The 24086-nt window shown below is 39.0% G+C and overlaps 1 protein-coding gene across 1 annotated transcript; it reads left to right on the forward strand.

Annotated features, from left to right (window-relative positions):
* The first annotated feature begins 21475 nt into the window (after window positions 1–21475).
* On the forward strand, window positions 21476–22075 carry LOC134386405 (growth-regulated protein homolog gamma-like). The gene is made up of 3 exons (XM_063108539.1): window positions 21476–21636; window positions 21734–21857; window positions 21988–22075. The coding sequence occupies exons 1-3, from the start codon at window positions 21537–21539 to the stop codon at window positions 22073–22075; spliced, it is 312 nt and encodes a 103-aa protein (XP_062964609.1). The 5' UTR covers window positions 21476–21536.
* Window positions 22076–24086: the final 2011 nt, after the last annotated feature.

Genomic DNA, 24086 nt, shown 5'->3' on the forward strand with positions numbered 1-24086 from the left:
ACCATCCACGGAGTAGGGTTGTTAAGGTTCTGATGTGCTTCCTTCCGATGTCGTGTGTCGTGTGTGTGCTGCAAAACTGGGATTCTACCTTTTGTCTGATTTTACGTCCTGCTCATTTCACCTTTTACTGTGTTGCCAGCATTTCCTACTCGCAGTCGGTTCCTCTCCTCCGTGACTGTCATGTCAGTATTTCTACTTCTACTTGCACCTGTGAGTATTCCAACATGTAACCTTACCTAGTCTTTTTCTTAAAAAACTTCTCAGTGAAGTTCTTCCCCCTTCCTAGCCCTGCTGTGCTGAGCCACGTCCTCTTTTCTCTTTCCACAGAAATATCACCGTAGAAATCTCCTACCCTCAAGCTCTCCCACTCCACCATTCACTCACTTCTCCTGAAAGAACGTCCTAAAACGCAAACCTGAGCATGTCTTTCCTGGATTTAACCTTCAGTGTCTACCCCCATGCCATGCTCTTCAGGATACAGTTTTCACTCCTGACCCTGATAAGAGTTTTTCTCTGCTTGGCCCCTTTTGGCCTCTCTAGACTCCTCTCTGGATCTCTCTGTTCCCCCCCCCCCACCTCATCAACTTCAATCCTTCAAATATTGGTACCTCTGAGTCATTGTTCATACTATTCCTCTGTCTTAAATACTCTTCCCCTTTCTTTGCATTACATGACCCATGCGTCCTTTAAAATTCAACACAAGCAGCACGCATAGAGAACACTGAAGAAAAATCTGCTGAATGTAGTCTTGCACAATCATCTGAGTCAGAAGCCAAGAGTTCCTGAGTCTGTGGCCAGCTTCTTTCTCTCAGCATGTCTGATACATGACTCACTAATTGTTGGACGATATCATTTGTTGACATGATTCTGCAAGTGGAATTTCCCAAGGATTTCAAAAATTCCCTTTCAAATCCCTTTCCCCAAGCATTTCTATCTTGAGAGAAAAGAATAGTAAGGCGTTGTTACTCTGAGGATAAATCAGCTATTGCAAACATCTCCTACATGAACTGTTCTTTAAGGAGCTCCAAAAGAGAAAAACAAATGAGACTCAGTTTACAAATTGATGAAGTAAAATTAAACATGCATACTTTAATGTAGCAAATATGAGAGTGGTTTGGGCAGAGATCCAGAAAGACAGAAGGAAAACTGTATGACTAGTTCGAAGTACCATTTTAGTGCCAAATAAAAAAAGAATCTCTTTGAACCTAAGCTAATGAAAGCTTTTCATAAAGTCATTACAGTGACATAGTTGCAATTTACCATTTTTGCCATACAACAGAATCTTCGGATATTTGTTACTGTTACTAGCTCCTAAGGTCACAGTTATTAACCTAAACATAAGGATGAACATGTTTACACAATTTAAGCAACAATGAAAATCAGATAGGTCAGAACCTCATCAGATTCACAGGTGGATGTACTATGAAGCTAATTAGAACCCCTCACTACTTCAGGCTTTTTCCAAGGCCTTGGACGGGGCGTAGCACTGTGTTTATTGGCGTAGCACTGTGTTTATTGGCCACATACTTTTAGAGAATTTGCTGAAGTTATATATTGCAATAAATTGGTCAGGACTGCTTTTTTATTCTCACTTCCACTTCCCTTCTTTACGGTTTTCCTTGTATTGGGTGACATCAGAGTAGCTATAAGCATTTTTGAGATCTGGCTAAGGGGAAGTTTAGTTGAGGATATTCACATTTTTTTTTAAGTTTAGTGACTTGGATTGTGTTGGTTCACAGTCACGTTATGAATAATTCTGTTTTCACTAGCCATTCGGTGTAAGAATAGCTTCTAGGAATATCCCTTTGCTTACTGTGCACACTCCCGCAGCTTCCCGATGCAGAAGTCAGAATGTGTGCTGAGGTACACAACACCACAATGATGCAGGTAGGGAAGAAAGAAGGTTGAAATACACAGAGCCAGTTTCACAAGTCAGGCACAGAAAGAGAAATACCACATGTTCTCACTTATTGGTGGGAGCTAAAAATTAATATATAAATTCACACACACACACACACACACACACACACACACACACACACAAACGGGGGCGTGGAAGAAGATATAACAACCACAATTACTTGAAGTTGATACGACAAGCAAACAGAAAGGACATTGTTGGGGGAGAGGGGGGGAGGGAGAAGGGAGGGAGGTTTTGGTGATGGGGAGCAATAATCAGCCACAATGTATATCGACAAAATAAAATTAAAAAAAAAAAAAAAAAAGAAATGTAAATTCTCTGGCTCCACCCCGGACCTACTGAATCAGTCACTGGAATGGAGCCCAGCAATCTGATTTAGTAAATCCTCTATGTAAAAAGGATGCATATTAATGTTTGAGAACTATTAGATAAGGCATAGGGCTAATAAACCTGAGTTAACAAGCTCAAAAAAAAAAAAAAAAAGAAATACACAGAGCCAGAAGCTAGTCTGGGGAAAATACTTCCAATCATCAGAGTGAAAAATTATAAGCAGAGTATTTAGTTCACATCAGAGCTAGATAAAACTAACTCTTCAATTTCAGGAATATACTCAATAATACAGGGTCTTTGATTACCAATGTCTCATACTTTTTTTCCCTGTTTAACTGGAATGATCATTTTACATAGAGATTACCAGAATTGCTGTAGAGCATAGACTGGTAGCTGCATGACAAACAGTAAGTCTATCTGTATATGAAGTCACATGCTTTATGCATCCAGTTACCAACAATGGCTAATGTTTTTATTGACATACGGTAATTTAATCTAATCATTTAAATCTGCATCATTAAAGAACACTTCTTTCAAACCACAGGTTAATAATACATGCTAAGGCTGGGGGTTAAGCAGGTGATGCTGATTTAACACCAAGGTCCAGGCTTCAATCCTAGTACCGGCCAGTCGCTAAAAGAAAAATTTTTTTAAATTAAAGAAAGAGTAATGCTGTTAGAGGAGCACAGAAACTTTGGAAGTCTCTGCTGTCTGATATAGAAACAAGGCACTCTCTGGTAACAGTTGATGGATACCTGATTTCTGCCCACAGAAAGCAGGTGCACACTGAGAGCTCTTCCACAAGGGGAAGAATCACCTGCTTTAATTCTTGTTGTCCCCTTCTGAGCTAGTGTGGTCATTCACTCTATATAAACATGTGTGTCAACATTAAGACAAAAGAAGAGAGCTGAACTGATAGATGACTTGGGAGACTCTCATAGTTGTAATAACTGAGAAAGACAGAAGAACACTGGCTGTAATGTTCATTTTCACCACTAGTGTCTGGACCTATAGCTGTAAAACCTTCATTCCTCTCAACAATAGATAGGACAGCTATTTATTTTTTCAATAATACAAACTAATTTTGAGCAAACACCCTAAAGGAAAGAGTAAATTATCTTTCTACTCTTTGTATAGAAAATTATCTTAAAAATCATTGTTATATGAAGAGAAAATCAAGGGTATGTAACCAAAAATGTAAAGTATTTTAGAGGTATTACAGGCAGTTTTTTAAAAAATATAACTTTATTAATATTTAAATATAACACAGCAAATAATTTCCAATACAAACAAAAACTTGGAGTGATTTTCCTAAATATCATGAGTATGCTTTCCTGTTCATCTGTTCAATCCAAGAAAGAACACACATAGACAAGGATACATGCATGCTGATCCCATTCATTATTGAGCCTATTTGTCTTGTTTTTAATCATGTCATGGTTGAAAATCCTAATTTGCACAAACAGCACAATCTTTTTATTCTATTTCTTCACAAACTTTTGAAAGTACCCACATGCATTCAATACATGAGAGTTATTATTCAGGTGTCACAGAAATTCAATTATATATTCTACATGAAAAAATTCGTCATTTTTTCTAGACTTAGATCTACTTAATGTAACATCCTAAACACAATCTGATATCTACTAATGGAATTTCTGTTGTAGTCACTCCTATATTCGAAAAATAATTGGAGTAACTGAATACTGGAGTAATTTTATATCAGATGAATATCTGAAAAAGAAATGGTCCTTGTATATATTTAAATACTCTCAAAATGTTTCCCCTGGCAAAAAACGAAAAAACAACAAAAACTCTTATTTCTTTGTTTCAGGAAAATGGTATTTTAATAAAATACTTACTGTGGTAGTAACATTTACTGGGCAGGGGCAGCTGCCTGGCCAAGTTGAAACAGCACAAGAGAAAAGTCATAAAGCCCTGCTGTAGAATCCCAGCTCTTCCACTTGCTGCCTGTGACTTCAGACAACTACTGTGAGTCCTGGTTACCTCTTATATCAAAGGCTAATAATCCTTCCTTGTGAGAATCAAATGAATTAATCCATAAGGAAAGCCAGCACAGACTGGTCTGGAGCAGATACTCAATGCATATTTTAATTCTCACTCTCTTTGCAGCTTTGCTCAGCAATTGTTCTTTATTGTGACCTCTTCTGTAGCCTCAAGACTCACAAACCTACTCATTTATATGTATATTATCTTCTATGTTTGTGAAACAGTTTGGAGCTTTCATAGTCTTTATTCACCGGTAAGAGAGTTGCTAACCGGCTTACCTGAGGTCATGCAGCTGGTCAGTCACAGAGCCGAGACTATGGACTCCAGGTCCAGCATTCTCCACTCTCTCCCACAGTCTCTCACACAACCTACAGGGGCTACATCCAACAAGCAGCCCTTTTCACAAAGGGAAAGCATACCATGAATTATTACTTTGGGCTAGAACATTTCAAAGAAAAGCTTAAGGCAAGATTTAGCATTACAAGAGGAAATCCTTGCTGCTTCCCTGCCCCCTTCCTTACTTTCTCAGGATGGGTCTTCATCCCAGTTCTGGTGATTCACCTCCTTTGTCTCAGGTGTCCTTCCATGTGCTGCACAGCATCACAGGATACCCATGCATGGGGGAAGAAACCCAGTCCAAAGGAGATACACCAAGCTCCACTAACTAGCATGTCAGCTCCACAAGGACTGGGATGTTTCAATTTTGTTCACAGATACATCTCAAGTTTCCATAGTAGTGCCTCAAACATAGTAGATGCTCACTGTATATCTGGGGAATGAGTGAATTCTATTTAACAAAAGTGAGAGTCTGACATGTAACCTCACAAGGGACTCTCAGGCAACTGTTGTCTGGCCCTTAGTCTGAATTTCTACAGCATTTAGGACAGCTGACCTGAAATTGCTGTCAGGTTTCAGGTGAGGTGTCAGGTGGTTTTCACCTTCACTGTAAACTCTTCTAGGACAAGGGCTGGACCCTGTCTCTCAGAATAATGCTAAACTCCAGCACGTGCATTTTATTCACAGACACACACACACACACTTATATATATATATGTTTATATATACATAAACATACAAATATATATGCTTATATATACATACACACACATATATACACAAACACACATATATATGTGCACCACATATATATATATACAGAAACACTCATATATATATGCACATATACATATACTTTTTGAGAAACTGATATTTGTACAAATTGTAAAGTCAATTTTATAAGTGTATTTCTACCTATCAAATTTCATTTGGCTAAAACCACAGTGATACAGATAATGTCTCTTTTTAAAATTTCAGAATGCAAATGTGTTAATCTATAATCTTGTCCTATATGTTGGTATCCTCTACCCAGAAGACTCTTTCTGTTAAGTACCTAAAGCAGAAGATTGTATGCAATTAAAGGCAAAGGAGTTGGAGAGTTTTGAGGGCTCTTTCATCCAGGTATGGTGAGGCCTCCCAGAGACCACTTCCCTATGAACAGTTCAGGGTATGCCCCATTCCACCCTTGCTATTGTGAGGCTTGTGGTAACTATACTTTATGCCATAAATAGTATTTTTAATAGGGGGCATTTTATACAAAAATATTTAGAGTAATTGGTGACAAATTCTAAGCAAAAAATAATAACAATTTTAAAAATGAGCTAAAAACAAAAGTTTTCCATCTAATTTGGAATAAAACTTTTCTATGACTTTCTTTTGTGTGCCTTGAGTCGCCCATGACTGCCTTCTACGAATTTTGACACCACACTTTCAGAATCAGGGGACAGGATATCCAGTTCCAGGCATGCATTGGAGAGTAAACAAATTTTTTTACTAAAAAATTTTATTTATTTATTTTTGATTATACTTATTTATGGGGTAGAGAGTTGACTATTAGTATTTGTATATAGTATGTGATGATCAAGTCAATATTATTAGCATGTTCATCACCACAAATCATAATTACTTTTTGTGTCCCTTACCCAATTACTCCTTAACCTCACTCTCCCTTCCCCCTTTCCCACATCTAGTAACTACAGGTCTGTTCTCTCCTTCTGAAAGTTCAATGTTTTATTGTGGTCATTCTTTCTTTCTTTATTAGCTCCCACTTATGAGTGAAGACATGAGTTATTTCCCTTTCTGCGCCTGGCTAACCCCCTCATGCTTTGACAGAGTCTTAGTATTTCAGAAGGAAGATGTTAGGGGGATAGGGCTCAAAAGATTTAAAATCTTGATTTGTCAAGGCAGGGAACTGACTGGAATTGGGCAAAGTTACTGACATAATGGGAGTCGTGGACAAGAGTGAGATCTTGACAGGAACCTTGAAAAGCAAACTGTTTCCTGATTAGTGATTTGCCAGCCCGGGAGAGCAGGTGGATGGCCTGATAACACAGATTTACAAAAAGTTCCTGAAGCAAAGAGTAAAGCTCTCCGTCGGATGGCAGTTTTATTTTTTGTGTAAGAATTTCCTGGAACAAAGACTTAAATCATGGTGATGCCAATAGACTTAGTTCTCAAAAGAATGTTCTAGGAAGCAAAAAGCTGTCTGTTGCTTCAACTCATGGTACAATGCCTAGAATGAAATAAGTGTCTATAGAAATATATCTGGAAGTCAAAAAATATTTGTTGTGTGAATGAAGATTATTTTGGCCCAGATTTGTGGCATTTGCTGACATCATAGTGTAAACACCCAAACTCATGCTACTCAGTTGCTAACTGGCTAACAAAATTCCTGACAATTTAGCAGTCTGCTCTTGCAGGTCCCTATGAGCTGGCTGGAACACAGCAATGATGGTGAGCAAGGCTGAGAGGCTCTCCATGACCAAGGAAGAGGTCCTATGAGCCCCTTGGGGTGGTGACTTTCCAATTCCTGAATAGGGACTGTTTCTGGGGTTTTCTTTTCCTTTTTTGCTAATAAAATTGTCACTAAGCTTTACATTAGGGAGTTGATATTCATATCCCATTAGTCACGAGGAATTTTTGGAAGGGGAGCTTAAATGAAGTGAAGTGGGTCACCCCTCAAGGGCCAGGAATTTCTGTTTCCAGGTTTAGATGACAATTACTACTCCTTTAGTCAACGCTGGCCACTCTGAGATGAGAATGCTGGGGGAGAAAGGAATGGCATGTCAGTGAAACACTCCTGTTCTCACTGTGCCCTGGGGCCTCATGCACTCCCAGCCTCCATCTCAGACCTTGGCCTTTCTGTGAAATGAACTCTCCTTGGCCCCAGCCTGCAGGAAAATTGGAAGCTACACTCTAAAATATGCTAATATCATCCATAGGCCAGGCCAAAAGAAAACCAGGAAACATTTGGCACACAGAAGTTGTTTTTGACAAATTATTTCCATGTCATATTTGCATAGATCTGTCATGGGCCTGCCATTTCATTGCAGGGGGAAACAGCATGACCTAGAGTCTGCTGGCCTCTTGAGTGTTACCTTGGCACCCTTTGTAGCCAAGGTCAGACTGTTTCTCCTCTTGCTTCACTTCTGCTCATCCTAGTGGACTAAAGACTAGGTCTGAGGCTACAGATGATTATACTCAGAATCATATGTGCTATGAGTGAGCAGCCTGAGCTGTACATTTCCCTTGGCTAATAATTCATTTTGCTGAGTCAAGCCTGACAAGCAATTACAGCCCATGAAGCAGCATTTCCTGAGTCAGGTCATGTGAAAAAGAAGTGGGGACCAGAGTTTCAGCACAGCAGACACTTTGGCACAACTGTCTGACTCCACTGCCATATTCTAGAATATAAATTCCTCTCCACTTAATTCAATGGCATTGGTTCCTATAAATTCAATGTAAATCTCAGACTTTAGGGAATACACCTCAAGACACACGATGAGCAGAACCTCGTGTTCAGCTTCTTCTGCTCTAAGTGTGAGTGTCCCCCAGGAAATGACAGTAGCTGTCAGCCTATTAATTCATGAGCAATTCGATGCCACTTATGTGAAAAGTTCAAGTTGAGGAATAAATTTCCTCCTGCTGAAATTTCAGCACCTTAGAAACTCTTCAATGAGCAAACACAAGTTTATTCTTTGCCTTAATAATGGAAAAAATTTTCATAAGATCATTTTCACAAAAATTTTTTTACAAAAAAATGTACGTGTCTTGACAAATGTCAGCATAGTGGGTTAGGTTCCTAAACTACAAACAGTGGCTCTACCTCGTGTTGCAGTTTTTCAAGGTTTCACTTGAAATCAATAAATATTATTTATTTAAATCAAGAAATCTAGAAAGGCAAGACCATGATTCTTCATTTTTCCTCATCATGTCTCATTGCTTTATGTTACCATAAGTGACTTCAATTAAAATGTTACTTTTAAGTAAAATTCATGGCTTTCGCATCTGAGGTCTTAACCATTAAAATATATAATCTACACTCTTTTTTCTTTTTTCCCAAGAATGTCCTGTATCAATTTGTTTAGCACTTTGCATTTCAAACACATTATAAAATGAACCCTGTGTGTAGATAAAAATATAAATAAAAAGTAAATAATTCTTTTTCAAAAAAAAAAAACAATAAATCTCTGAGGGGATATCAAAATGAGGACAAATTACAATTCACTACAATAGTAATACTCAGCTTTTTTCCAAAATTCATCTCAGTCATTTGTTCTAGGATAGCTTAACAGAATTCTTCCCCAATGCAGTCCCCCACTGCTCCATCAGACCCATATTTCACAATCGTGGGGTCTTGAGGGAGAGTTCAAAGAGAGGCCCACAGTCATCTGTCTAAATATTAATGGTTTTCTAAACTGGCTAAAGAAATGTTAAATAAAATAAGTCCAACCCCTCTACCCTGACACATACATATCAATAACACTTTACAAATATGTAAAGCTATGGATTTTGTATGATGAGTGTCAGGAAAATATCAGAGATAATTGAATGCATTAGTTCACATCTGAGCATTCTATTACTGTGCAGGTTATGTTCGGGTGTATGCAAAATAAGGACATCCATGATTTATGATGTATATTTATCATACAAAATTTATTTTTCTTGATTTCAGCAAAATCAATGATTACGTTTTTGTCATTGAAATGTTTACATAATTTGTGTTCTATAGATAGTAATGCCAAATTAGACATTACTCGAATCATTTAATTCTTAGATCTCTTTATTATTTAATTAAATTTGGAGAAGTTTCACTCTGCTAATACAGTGACAATAAGATTCTTAGAGCATTACTTAGATTCAGAAACAAACCATGAATTTCATGTCCAGTTCGCACACTGCAATGGGTTACCTGTGATAAGTTTCCTAGACACTGAGCCATCAGAATAAATGAGGAACTATATGGTGGACTGATTGCTTAAGGTTGTGCTTTTTAAGCGATCTGAGAATAAGAGCATGGGAAATTGTTGGCAATGCAGGTACATGGCCCTCTTGACTTCCCCCCAAGCTTCTAGGACAAGTCCTTGTGAAGATCCGCTTTATTAGCACACGTCTCCATCTCCTCATACGCAACCAGAGATGAAGGGAATGGACGGACGCCCGGCCACCGCCTTTGTTACTCATCAGCCTCCCCAGTGTGTCACCCTGGCATATTCAGCCTTGAGCCTGAGCTCTGTTACTCAAGAGAGAGGATGTTTGGGGTTAAGGATGGTTAGGATGTTCAGGGTCATTTGATGTCCCCACTGGGCTCTGGTTCCTCATGTGGCAGAGGTGCCCATGTGCTCGCTGGTACATTTTTTGTTTGTTTGTTTGGTTGGTTATGATAGGGAGGCCATGTGAAGCTTAGGCTCAGGACAGGGGGACTTTCTTCTCTGAGTCTAAGGGCAGTGCTGGACCCTATGTAGAACTGACCATAACATGATACATTTTTTTTTACATTTGTGTATACTATCTATTATAAATTAATCCCTATGGAACAAAGACATTATTTTACCCTCTTTGTATCCCATTTTTAATATACATACTGCCTGGCATAGACACTGGGTTATCAGTGTTTGTGTTGACATTATTGTCTGCTCAAACAGATAGTGGCTCTTGTGAGGGAAGAGATACTTTGATTTCTGGATCTCAGTGCCTTACTCAATCCTGGAACACAGTCACTACTTAATAAATAAGTCCATTGGCTGAGTAAGTATGTGACCTTAGAAGTGCACCCTACTGAAAAAGTGGGGAGATAGCACAGTCTATGTCCCACCTGGTCTTAATGCTAGTTTGGCAAACATCCAAAAGTGACAAGAGGAAAATATAGAAGAAGGAGGAGGCTGGAACTCAGAAGTAAATCCTAGTCTCCATTCCACTGTTCCAGCTACTTTAATTTCATTTACTATTTCAAAGTCTCCATTCCAGAACCTTGGACCACCAGTTGGCCAAAGCTTCAAAGTCAGCTAAGGAACCTCAAATCCCTTGCACATCCTGCTCCTCTCCCTCTCTCGAGGACATTTCATTCTTTTAATTTCTTTTTCACACCACTCTGAGAGTCTCCCCCTCCTTTTGACCCGCCCTTCCTCTGCTTCTCTGCTGGATGCCACACAGATGAAGGAGTGGGAAGGCTAAAGGGCTGTCACAGTGTTTCACCCACTGCAAGAAAAACAATTTTGTTTCTTCTCTCAGCTCTCTCCTTCAGGGAGGTGGCAGGACTCTGGAAGAACGGCTGTACTCTGTACTTAGGAGACTAGCGAGCACTGGTGTTACCAATCTTAACAAAGATTTCCATGCTGCAGAGTGGACACAAGCTGCACAGTGCTGCACTTCAAATGACCGTGTCAATGTTTGTCCTTTTACGAAAAACGGGTATACGCCAAAGTCCAAAGGGACTCCCCTGAATGTTCTGCTTTGCATAAATCCCCTGGGGACTTTATACTTCCAGTGTGTCTGGTCAGGGAGCCACAGTAATGACTGAGATTGAATAATTTTCTCCTCATGGAACGAAGGCATAGGCCAAGTTTAAACTGATTTAAAGAAAATAAAGGTATGAAAATTTTCTTTCACACTCAAGTTTATGGAACAAAATTTAGACCCACTACCCAATGTTTGAAGACTCAAGAAAGTGATTTGAAGGACAACAGAGATTAGATTTTTGTAAGGGCATGTTGGGAGCTCAGAATTTAATATAGAGCCACTGATGTTGCTTTTTAAAAATTTATAATTGTCACAGGTATACAAGAGAGCTAACTGCCTCTTATGTCATAAAGCTTTGCCTATGTTTCCACCTATTTTTATGAAAGATATTTATGTAAGATAGAGGAAAAATGACTGTAAAGATGTGACAGAAAAGGATTATACCCTAAACAAATACATTATCACAGAAAATCCTCTGTAATCCAAAGATTTTCAGTTTATATTCAGTGCATAATTTATGTCTGATATTAATTTCAACAAAATTCTGTAAGAGAAACTGAATGTGATTCTATTTGTTAGCTTATGGAATTAATATCTATCCTGACAGGTTCAAAGCACACTTCAGTCTCAAAGGTAGAATTCTCAGAAGGGAATTATCTCAGTGGTAGGGGTCAAATTAGTCCTAGCCTAAAGGATATTATGGGCCCACACCAAGACAGCTTAAAAACAATCATAGAAAGACCAAAGTTATCCCAGGTAAACTAATTTCATCACAGTTTTTTTCCTACAATTTATCTTCAATGCCATAAAAATTGTTTTGATAAAATACAAATGCAACAGTGTCACTCACCTACATAAAATCACTCAATGTTTCTCTTCTGTCCACAGTGCAATGCCCACATTTCTTAGTGTGGCACATGCCTTAGTTTCCTAATCTGTGAAATAGGTATATTTTGAGTATCTATTTCTTTGGTTGCTGTAAAGAGATTTTATATACACACATGCACAATCTCAGCCCGGTTTTAGATATAAAATTGCATAAAATAGTATGTTTTTATTAAATGTTAGTGACTATTAATCATTATAATCATCATGGCAGTATTATTGTTTTTTGTATGTTCTACTACAGATTCTTTTGTGGGTCAAAAAAGAAATTTAGCAAAGGAATTTTGGCAAAAATAAGCAAAGAATTTGAAAATTGAAATACAAGTACTTCAACTGATTTTTTGAAAAATTAACACACTAGGAAGTTGGGTGCCAATGGTAAGGTATTATGGTTTCAGTTTTTTCTTTATTTCCCTTTGTGCCTACCACAAGCAACATCTTTAGCTAGATATAATAATTAGCAGGTGTGACCCAATTAACTAAAGTACCAAAATAAATTTTGTGAAGTCAACCAGTGATGCTGCCATGTTCATCTTTTGACTCTGCTGAGGACACTGTCAAGCTGCCCCTTTATCAGTAAGAGCATTGGAAGCTGCATTCCTTCAGGGAAAGCACAAATTGTACAGCAATTTTCTGTGGCTCTCTATTGTGCAAACTTTCAGGGTGTGATGAAATTAGAACAGGATGTACTTCAGCTTCTTTTTTCTTCCTGACTGGAAATTCTCAGTAGATAAAGTCTACAAACTAGGAACTTATTATATAGTCACAGCCTTGATCAATGAACAAAATCATTGAAGGGAAACTTTTGCTCCTGGAAGTTCTTTTTCTGCACCTTGTGCATCAAGCGTTTAGTTTTACGCAGTTACCCGCATGTATAAGACACAAAAGTGTCACAAAATAATACCTAATAATACCTAATAATATGTGATGCATTGTGGTATATTCTTTTTTCAGAAAAAGAAATCTATCCTATTTTATTTCCTTCCATTATATTTGTAAATACTGGTAAAAACACACAAAATTGATTTTTTGACCCATTTGTAGTTTGGAAGTATTGCTATAGTCTCTTGGTGACAGAGCTGAGTTTCGACAGTCCATGGTGGAGTCTACCTTCTTACTAGTGCCTTCCAAGATACTCTGAGAGCCCGTAGAGGTCAGATGCTTAGATCAGCTAGAATCTTTACATACTCTGTCTATCATCTGCCTTCAATGTGAATATGAGATCCTGACATAGTGTTGGGAGTTGCTGGGCACTTCATGGGTTGAGATGGCACAATGAGCAGAAGGGTCTCTGGGCTTTTGTAACTCTCTGGCTACTAGTTGTTGTCACCTCTACATTTCTGGTTTTTTTCCTAGTACAAACTGGATTAAGGGGGAAAAAAAACCAAAACCAAAACCAAAAAACAGACAAGCAAATATTGTTTTCTAGGAGGCCTAAAAAAAACCGTAAAATACACTCCATAGACCTAATTAAGATTCTTTTACCTGTTCTTCCTAAATCACTTCTTCTTTTTTTTTTTTGTCTGAAGAAACACTGGCTTTAAGCCCATGGGCTTCTGAATCAGACAGCCTTGGGTTCGAATTTAACTCTACCTGTAAGACCCTGTACTCTAGTTTCCTTATCTATGAAATAAGAATCATGATACCAACCTCCTAACATTATTAAAATAATTAAAAAGACACTTGAAAAACTTAAGGACTGTATCTGACCAAGAATTGGAACCTAATAAATAAATATTATTTCTGTCCCCTTGATGCTTTACACCAGAGCACATATTTGAAACAGCAGTGGCCACAATCCTTGAGCTAACAAGTTACCTACTAAGTAACCATAGATAAGCAAGAACTTTTTTCAGCAGGACCACATCCCACAGCTGGTGTGCTATACAGCCAGTAAAGAAAAATTTAGCACAATGAATATAAACCACATTCTGCAAAAAAAATCAAATTAAAAAAATCTAATCACTATTTACAATACTATGAAGTATCCATTGTACCTGATAATTGAGAGGCTGTCTTAATTATTTTTTTAGTGAAAAAAAAAAAAGAAATGAACGTAGTATGTAACTACGTCAATTATTTATTTCTTCACCATGTCAGACACAATAAGAGGATTGTACCACTGTCCAGTTTTGTATGGATGGAAGCAAAAGTTAAAAGGAAAGGGCTCACTATGCGGAAACAGAGTTAGGACTATGGGCTCTTAATCACCAGCAGTGTTGGTTGATCTGTCTTCTATTCTATAGTTCCAAAGCACCACATCCCATCCCACATCAGATCTACCTCTAAAATCTGTTACAATTATTTGTTTGTCTTTCTAATCTATGCCTCCAGAGGAGCAAACTTCATGCTGGAAGTTGTGTCAGCAAAGCCCTCAAGGCAAGCCAGGGTAGAGCAGAGACACAGCAATTGTTCCTGCCGCCTGGTCAGCAATCTCAGTGCTCAGCACAGAGCAGTGACACTAGGTTGTGCAGATATATCAGAGTGTACTAGTAAAATCTGAAAGATACAATAACAATTGCAGGATTTGGTAAACTGAGCTTCTGTTTTAGAGAGAACTCCATTGGCTTAGTGATTGCATGGGTTTACAACTTGTGCATGTAACAGTGGCATTTGGCACATGTTAAAACAAGAAGGAATTTGTTTATCATGGTAGCTTTCATAACACTGGTGCTCTTAAAAATTTCAGAAACTTACTATGGAGCTTCCAGGAATTAAATCATGGAAAGCAGTGTCTAAAAAAAGGAAAACTTTTCTTCCTTTCTGAATGCAAATAATTCTGTTTAAACAAGTTCTGGGAGTCATGTAGATAATTCTACAGATAATGGGGCTGTTGATATGTCTCATCCTTTGGACCATTACTGTAGATAAGCCAAAATTTTACTCTTCCTGAGTATTTACTCACATCAGGACTTTGGGTTGAGTCTGGCAATCATTATGAGCTGATATTTTCTATTGCTCTTTAGATGCAGGAAATAAAAAGTTTGGGCAGCGAGCTGTTAATGCCAAGGCAGAGAGATGGTCATGTCTTAAATCTTCTCCAATAAATGGGTTGAGGAGGATTTTATTCTTATTCCCATTTTATATGGGAAGTGATTGAAACTAAAATTTCAAACAAACAATATGTTAAAAATCTATTCGAAGACCCCTAAGAATATAGATGAATGTCTTCTTTCAAAATTTCTGATGGTAAAAAATTTTTAAAGATAAATTAGATGTTTCTTTGGAAAAAATATATATACATATGTTTCTGTGTTCTTAAGTATGCGCTATAGGGTGGTTCTGTTTAGGTAGGTGTCTTACTCAGTTTGGTCTCCTATAACCTCCTATACCATAGACTTGATGACTTAAACAACAAACATTTATTACACAGCTCTGGAGGTGGGAAGTCCAAGATTAAGGTACTGGCAGATTCCATGTCTGGTGGTGGCCCTCTTAATAATTTGCAGATGGCCACCTTCTTGTTGTGTTCTCACATTGCAGACAGAGAAAAAGACAGAGAGACAGAGGGCACCAAAACTCTCTGATCTCTTCTTGTAAGAGCACTAATCCTGTAATGGAGTCTCCACCCTTATGAACTTATCTTAACCTAATTACCTTCCAAGGCCCCACCTCCTAATATCATCACATTGGGGATTAGAGCTTCAAAATATGAACAAAAACTGCAGGAGTCCACCACCACACAACCCACCCTTACAAGAAATTCTCAAGGGAGTACTGGGTTTGGTTCCTGAAAAATAACTACCACTGCCATAAAAACACAAGAAAAATCAAAACCCACTAGTATAATAAAAATGGCATTCATGAAGAGAAAACAAGCAAACAAAAAGGCTATCTGCAACCCAAGGAACCAACAAACACAGAAAACAAACAGTAAATCAGAAAGTAAGGAACAAAAGACACCTAAGACAACCAAACAATAATCAATAAAATGCTAGGAATAAATCGACACTTTTCAATAACAACTCTTAATGTAAAAGGCTTAAAGTCCCCAATCAAAAGACACAGACTGGCTGAGTAGATTAAAAAGGAGGACCCAACTATATGCTGCCTTCAAGAGACCCACCTCACCCATAAAGACTTACATAGACTAAGAGTGAAAGGATGGAAAAAGATTTACCATGCAAACAGAAAAGAAAAACAAGCTGGAGTAGCTATACTTATATCTGATAAAATATACTTTAAACTAAAAACCATAAAAAGAGACAATGAGAGACACTACTTAATGATAAAAGGATTGATCCATCAAGAAGACATAACAATCATAAATATGTACACACCCAATGTTGGAGCAGCCAGATTTATAAAACAAACTCTATTAGACCTAAAGAAGGAAATAGACACTAATACCATAATACCAGGGGACCTGAACACCCCATTGTCAATATTGGACAGGTCATCTAGGCAAAGAATCAGCAGAGAAACACAAGATCTAAACAGTGCTCTAGACCAATTGGACTTGGCAGATATCTACAGAACATCCCATCCAGCAACCTCAGAATATTCATTCTTCTCATCAGCACATGGATCATTCTCCAGGATAGATCACATATTAGGTCACAAATCAAGTCTCAACAAATTCAAAAAAATGGAATTATCCCATGTATTTTCTCAGACCACAATGGATTAAAACTAGAAATCAATAACAAATGAAATTTTGGAAACTATACAAACACGTGGAAATTAAACAGCATTCTACTTAATGACATATGGGTCCAAGAAGAAATCAAGCAGGAAATCAAAAAATTTATTGAAACTAATGAAAATAATGATACATCATACCAAAACCTGTGGGATACTGCAAAAGCAGTATTAAGGGGGAAATTTATTGCATTAAATGCTCACCTCAGAAGAATGGAAAGATGGCAAGTGAACAACCTAACACTTCACCTTAAAGAGCTAGAAAAACAAGAACAATCCAAACCTAAAGTTAGCAGATGGAAAGAAATCATTAAGATCAGAGCAGAACTTAATGAAATTGAACCCCCCCCAAAAAACAAAAGATCAATGAATCAAAAAGTTGGTTTTTTGAAAAGATAAATAAAATTGACAAACCATTAGCATGGCTAACAAAAAAAAGAAGAGAGAAGATTCAAATAACCAAAATTAGAAATGAAAAAGGTGATATTACAATTGATTCATCTAAAATACAAGGAATTATTCGAGACTACTATAAACAATGATACACCAACAAATTTGAAAATCTGGAGGAAATGGATAAATTTCTGGACACACACAAGCTCCCAAAACTGAGCCATGAAGATGTAGAAAATCTGAACAGACCAATAACAATGAAGGAGATTGAAGCTGTTATCACAAAGCTCCAAACAAAGAAAAGCCCAGGATCAGATGGATTCACAGCAGAATTTTACCAAACATTCAAACAGGAATTGACACCAATTCTTTACAAACTATTCCAAAAGATTGAAACAGATGCAAATCTCCCAAACTCATTCTATGAAGCAAACATCATCCTGATACCAAAACCAGGTAAGGATGTAACCAAAAAAGAAAACTACAGGCTGATATTCTTGATGAATATAGATGCAAAAATCCTCAATAAAATACTAGCAAACATAATACAGCAACACATACGTAAAATTATTCACCACAATCAACTGGGATTCATACCAGGGATGCAAGGTTGGTTCAACATATGCAAATCAATAAATGTGATACACCATATTAATGAAATCAAACACAAGGACCATATGATCATCTCTATAGATGCTGAAAAAGCATTTCATAAAATTCAACACTCATTCATGACAAAGACCCTCTATAAGTTAGGTATAGGTGGAAAGTTTCTCAACATAATCAAAGCCATATATGATAAACCCACTGCCAATATCATCCTGAATGGGGAAAAGCTGAAAGCTTTTCCTTTAAGAACAGGAACTAGACAGGATGCCCACTCTCACCACTCCTATTCAACATAGTGTTGGAAGTATTAGCCAGAGCAATCAGAGAAGAGAAGGAAATAAAGGGCATCCAGATTGGAAAAGATGAAGTCAAAATATCGAACAGCCTAAAGCCTCTACAAAAAAACTCTTGGAGGTGATAAATGATTTCAGCACAGTAGCAGGATACAAAATCAACAGACAAAAATCAGTAGCATTTCTATTCTCCAATAGTGAACATGCAGAAAGAGAAATCAAGAAAACCTGCCCATTTACAATAGCCACCAAAAAAATAAAATACTTAGGAAATGAGTTAAGCAAGGATGTGAAAAATCTCTATAAGGAGAACTACAAACTACTGCTGATAGAAATTAGAGAGGATACAAGAAGATGGAAAGATATCCCATGCTCTTGGATTGGAAGAATCAACATAGTGAAAATGTCCATACTACCCAAAGTGATATACAAATTCAATGCAATCCCCATCAAAATTCCAAAGACTTTTTTCTCAGAAATGGAAAGAACTATCCAGACATTTATATGGAATAACAAAAGACCACGCATAGCCAAAGCAACGCTGAGCAAAAAAAATAAAGCTGGAGGCATAACACTACCTGAGTTTAAGGTATACTACAAAGCTATAATAACCAAAACATTATGGTACTGGCATAAAAACAGACACACTGATCAATGGAATAGAACAGAGAATCCGGAAATCAAGCCACACACCTATAGCCATCTGATCTTTGACAAAGGCAACAAGCCTATTCACTGGGGAAGAGACTGCCTCTTCAGCAAATGGTGCTGGGAGAACTGGATATCAATATGCAGGAGAATGAAACTAGACCCATACCTTTCACCATACACTAAAGTAAAATCAAAATGGATTAAAGAATTAAATATACACCCTGAAACAATAAAACTTCTTAAAGAAAACATAGGAGAAACACTTCAGGAAGTAGGACTAGACACAGACTTCATGAGTGTGACCCCAAAAGCATGGGCAACCAAAGGAAAAAATAAACAAATGGGATTATATCAAACTAAAGAGCTTCTGCACAGCAAAAGAAACAATTAACAGAGTTAAAAGACAACCAACAGAGTGGGAGAAAATATTTGCAAAATATACATCTGACAACAGATTAATATCCAGAATACACAAGGAACTCAAACAACTTTACAAGAAAAAAACAAGCGACCCAATTAAAAAATGGGCAAAAGAGCTAAGTAGGCATTTCTCTAAGGAAGATGTACAAATGGCCAACAGACATATGAAAAAATGCTCAACATCACTCAGCATCCGGGAAATGCAAATTAAAACCACACTGAGATACCATGTAACCCCAGTTAGGATGGCTAAAATCCAAAAGACTCTGAATGATAAATGCTGGCAAGGTTGCGGAGAAAAAGGAACTCCCATACATTGTTGGTGGGACTGCAAAATGGTGCTGCCTCTATGGAAAATGGTATGGAGGTTCCTCAAACAATTGCAGATAGATCTACCATATGACCCAGCTATCCCACTGCTGGGAATATACCCAGAGGAATGGAAATCATCAAGTCGAAGGTAAACCTGTTCCCCAATGTCCACTGCAGCACTATTTACAATAGCCAAGAGTTGGAACCAGCCCAAATGTCAATCATCAGATGAGTGGATACGGAAAATGTGGTACATCTACACAATGGAATACTACTCAGCTATAAAAAAGAATGAAATACTGCCATTTGCAACAACATGGATGGACCTTGAGAGAATTATATTAAGTGAAACAAGTCAGGCACAGAAAGAGAAATACCACATGTTCTCACTTATTGGTGGGAGATAATAATAAATAAATAAATTCACACAAACACAAAAGAAAAAAAAAAAAAAACCAGGGGGGAGAAGAAGACATATAACAATTACAATTCCTTGAAGCTGACATGAGAAGCAAACAGAAAGGAGATTGTTGGGTGGGAGGGGGGAGAGGGAGGAGGGAGGGAGGTTTCAGTAATGGGCCACAATAATCAACCACATAGTATATCGACAAAGTAAAATTAAAAAAAAAAAAAAAAGACCTGGGGAGGGGGGGGGGCACGAACATTGACTCCATACAGTAAAGTTGTAAAACACTACTTTTATTTAACAAATGTTTATACAACACTAAATATGTGCTGATGTTTTGCGAATGTTAACACATTTAATATTCCTAACAAACCTATGAAGTAGGCACTATCATTAGCTCTCTTTTTCAGAGGAGAAATATGAGCAAAGAGAGGTTAATAGGTAAATTTCTAATGGTCATGCAGCAAGTAGGGGTGTAGCTGAGACTTTAGACCTGACAGGCTTACCAAGCTATGGCTACAGTTCTGCACCCAGGAAACACCCTATTCCTCAGACAGACCGGTTTCTTCCTCTAGCTGCTGTTTACCAGCCCTTTTCATGGCAGCGGCAGAATATTTCCCATATCTCTGAGCTCTGCATCCACTCTGTCCTTAGTTTAATTTAAAAAGGGGGGGGGGGTGACCATTGAAATTGATGGTGAAAAGTCAATTACCCAGTGATAAGTCATCAGCTAAACAGATTTGGAAATGTTTTATTGACATTTTTGTAGAACTAAAAGTATGTTGATAGTTGTTTCTCAAGAGAATCAATCCCAGGATGCAGGTAAACTCACATGATGTGGAAATAGAATTATGCTAGTAATCTAGTATTTACATACGTCGTTCACAAAGACACATCTGTTTGCACTTAGAGGAGTAAACAGAGTCACACTAGATGATGGCTTTCTGGGGTCTAAGACCTTTTGTGTCCCCAGGCACTACTAGAAAAAGTGGACCTCCTGAGCCCAGCAGGACCCCTCACAGCTCCCCAGTGACTTTCATCAATCAAAACACAGCCTCCCGTATAACGAAAACGTGATGCTCCTGGAATTACTAGAGTTTGAGAAGTTCTAGAATTTCAAAGACAGGAAAGATGGAAATTACAACACTGTATCCTAAAATAAGCACTGAATTTACCTGTGAATTAACCCACCCGCCCAACCCAAGCGTGATTTATTTCAAATCACAAAACACCTGGAACGAAGACAAACGTTCTTATGTGTAATTTGAGGATGAAAGAGGATTTTTAAAGGGTGCGTTTAATTCACGATAAATAAAATCTGCAGAACCCAAGGGAAAGAGAAACATAAGGAGGCTGCCATTCTCTCCTCAACCCTTCCAGTCTCAACAACTGAAGTGTCTTCCTGAGAAGTAACTCTCTCCAGTGAAGACCTGGCGCAGTCCCCACTTGCGTCTAAAGAGTCTGACTCACTAAGTCCCGCGCACTGCGGTCAGTCGTCCCCATCCCCTGCGACACCGCTCGCGGCAGTAACCCCAGCGTGGCCGGCGACTCACTCCTCCTCTACGGACTTGCGCCAAAAAGCCAATGTCCCAGAGTCCGCGGGACTTACGCAGTAGGGTGACACGGGTCAGAGGCCGGTGGGTCCGCCTGCCCCGCTCATGCCAGGGGCGGGGCCGGCGCCCTCGTTCCTGACTCAGAGAACGACCTGGAGCTGCGGGAATTTCCCTGGCCCGGGGGCTCCGGGCTTTCCCGCCCTAACCGTGCATAAAAGGGGCTCGCCGACGTGGGGGAGCCACAGCGCCCGCACCGCAGGCACCTCCCCGCCAGCTCTCCCTGCAGGCTCCGCCGCCCGACCCTCGTGCCCAGCCCCATGGCCCGCGCCGCCACCCCCGCTGCCTCCTGCGCTCCCCGGCTCCTCCGGGCGGCGCTGCTGCTCCTGCTCCTGGTCACCGCCGGCCGCCTCTCGACAGGTGGGACCCGGCGTCCTGGGATCCCAGCGGCGGGTCAGGGCTGTGGTGGGCGCCCATCCGGGGACAGCCCCGTTAACCGAGTCTCTCCTCCCGACAGCGGCGCCCGTGGTCGGTGAACTGCGCTGCCAGTGCTTCCAGACCCTGCAGGGCATCCACCTCAAGAACATCCAAAGTGTGAAGGTGACGTCCCCAGGACCCCACTGCGACCAGACCGAAGTCATGTGAGTCCCGCCCCGCGGTGCTGCTGCTCCCGCCAGAGTCGAGTCGCCCCGACCCTCCCCTCCGGCTGTCCCCGACCCCGACCCCCTGCCCGACCTCCTGCCTCACGGGGACCCTCCCTTCTCTCTGCAGAGCCACTCTCAAGAATGGGCAGGAAGCCTGTCTCGACCCCACAGCCCCCATGGTTAAGAAAATCATCGACAAGATGCTAAACAAGTGAGTTATGGTTTCTGTCTACACACGTGACTGGAGTCCTTGGTCACACATGCTGGCATCTGCCCCCTAAAGATTAGATCAGAGAAACCAGGGTTTAGCTGAATGACTGAAAAAAGCCATCATTATTGTCACAATCAAGTTTGCCGTGTGCTCTGGTGCCAGGATATTTCCAGTGTCCTCCAGCCCACGCCAAACCCCTGTTCGAATGAGTGAGGGTGAATGTGTATTCCTGAAAAATGAAGCAGATTTGGCTAATGATGCTAAAATGCCTTCTATCAATTAAGGAGTAACTTTTATTTCGGTCCCTCAGGGGCTTCAAACCTAAAAAGTAGCACCCTGGTTTGAGGCCCCCTGGGTCTCTGAGCCTTCCTCGTGAAGAGCAGAAAGTTTGCAGTGAATCCCTTGAGTTCAAGCCTAGGATCCCTCTGAATGGTATTTAATCTCTTTGAGGCTCAGCAAAATAGAGTAGATAACAGTAGCTTTTTCATAGGGTTATTTGTGGCTTAAGTGAAGTCATTAATGTATATGTTGAGTCCAATATGACAATCAGTGAGTAATACGTTTTGCCTCTTTCAATCCAATAATGTGATTGTGTCCACTGCCCCATTTTTCCTCAATAAAAAGCATTCAGGAGACCAAGTTCTCTGCTGTACAGGGCAGTGGGTACAGCCACACCTTCCCTGGATGCAGGGCTGGACAAGAGTCTGCTTGCAGAAATCTTGCCAGCCTCAGGGGCCAGGGTAAGGGAAAAGCAGGTCTCCCTAGTACCTGTAACAGTAACCCTCTTCTCATCTTAGGGGCAGCAGCAACTGACCTGGAGAGAAGTAAGATGCCCATCGGTGGTGGTTCCTGCAGGACTGTCCCTGCCCTTATGGGAGCGGAACGTGAAAAAGTGAGCAGCTGGCTTCTGGCTGCACCTGAAAAGGGTTTAATGTGTTTTACCCTTTCTTATGAGAGTTCTATTTATTTATGTATGTATTTATTTATTTTTCCAAGCTTGTATTTTAATATTTTACATGTTAGTATTTAAAGTTGTGAATGTGTTTCATCAAATGTAGCTTAGTCCTGATTATTATTTAAGTGAAGATGATGGGTTTTAAATATCTCATTAAACATATATTTATTGGGAGACCATCAAGTGTCAGCCAGTAGCGTAAGCAAATGTGTGCACATCTATTTTTGTACTTTTTAAAAAAGAATGGCAGTTATTTATTGAAATTATTTCACATTATGTGGTCAACATTTTTATGTTGAAGTTTCCCTTTGACATTTTATGTCTTGCTTGTAAGGCATAATGCCTTGTTTAATGTTCATTATGCAATGTTTCTCTTTGTCTTGGAACAAAGAAATTACAATAACTGTTACATTTTTACAAATGACATGAAAATAAAAGTTTTACAAAATAAATAATGCTATATTTTGTTTTGTTTTTCTTGACCTTTAGTTCCTACTCGGTGCCCAAGGTGGTGTACAGTTAGACTGCAGGTTATATCTAACTCTGTGCCTGCTTCTGACTGGCATTTCCTTATATTTCTCTTACTCAAAAATGAATAGTTGATGCTCTTACAAAACACATTTCCTTTCCACTTCAGCCACCTTGATAATTCTAGTTATATATAAAATATTGCTGTTTTTTACACTGACCAATTTGCCACTCAAAATTAGTTCTTTACAAACTGTTACATTTTAATACGTATTTTAACAAGGGCTCCTATTAAATGCTTTTGCTAAGTGGTGTTTCAGACAATTATACAATTCGTTCCCTTTTAATGAGGTTGAGAGCAAAAGGTGGAACAGTGGATTTTTCTAAGAACTCAAAAGATTTGTACCATTTAAAATTACAATAATAATGATGAACTATCATCATTAGATAAGATCATTTTGTAAAGTCAAATATATGACAAAAAATAGCATACAAAGGACATGTAGGAAGATCAATGGATTTAGAATATAACATGTTTCTTCAGTTGTTAGAGAAAGTATTAAGTCGAAGAAAATTATGCTCAAGAACATAT

This window comes from Cynocephalus volans, chromosome 9, assembly GCF_027409185.1.
Source record: "Cynocephalus volans isolate mCynVol1 chromosome 9, mCynVol1.pri, whole genome shotgun sequence".
Lineage (NCBI taxonomy): Eukaryota > Metazoa > Chordata > Mammalia > Dermoptera > Cynocephalidae > Cynocephalus > Cynocephalus volans.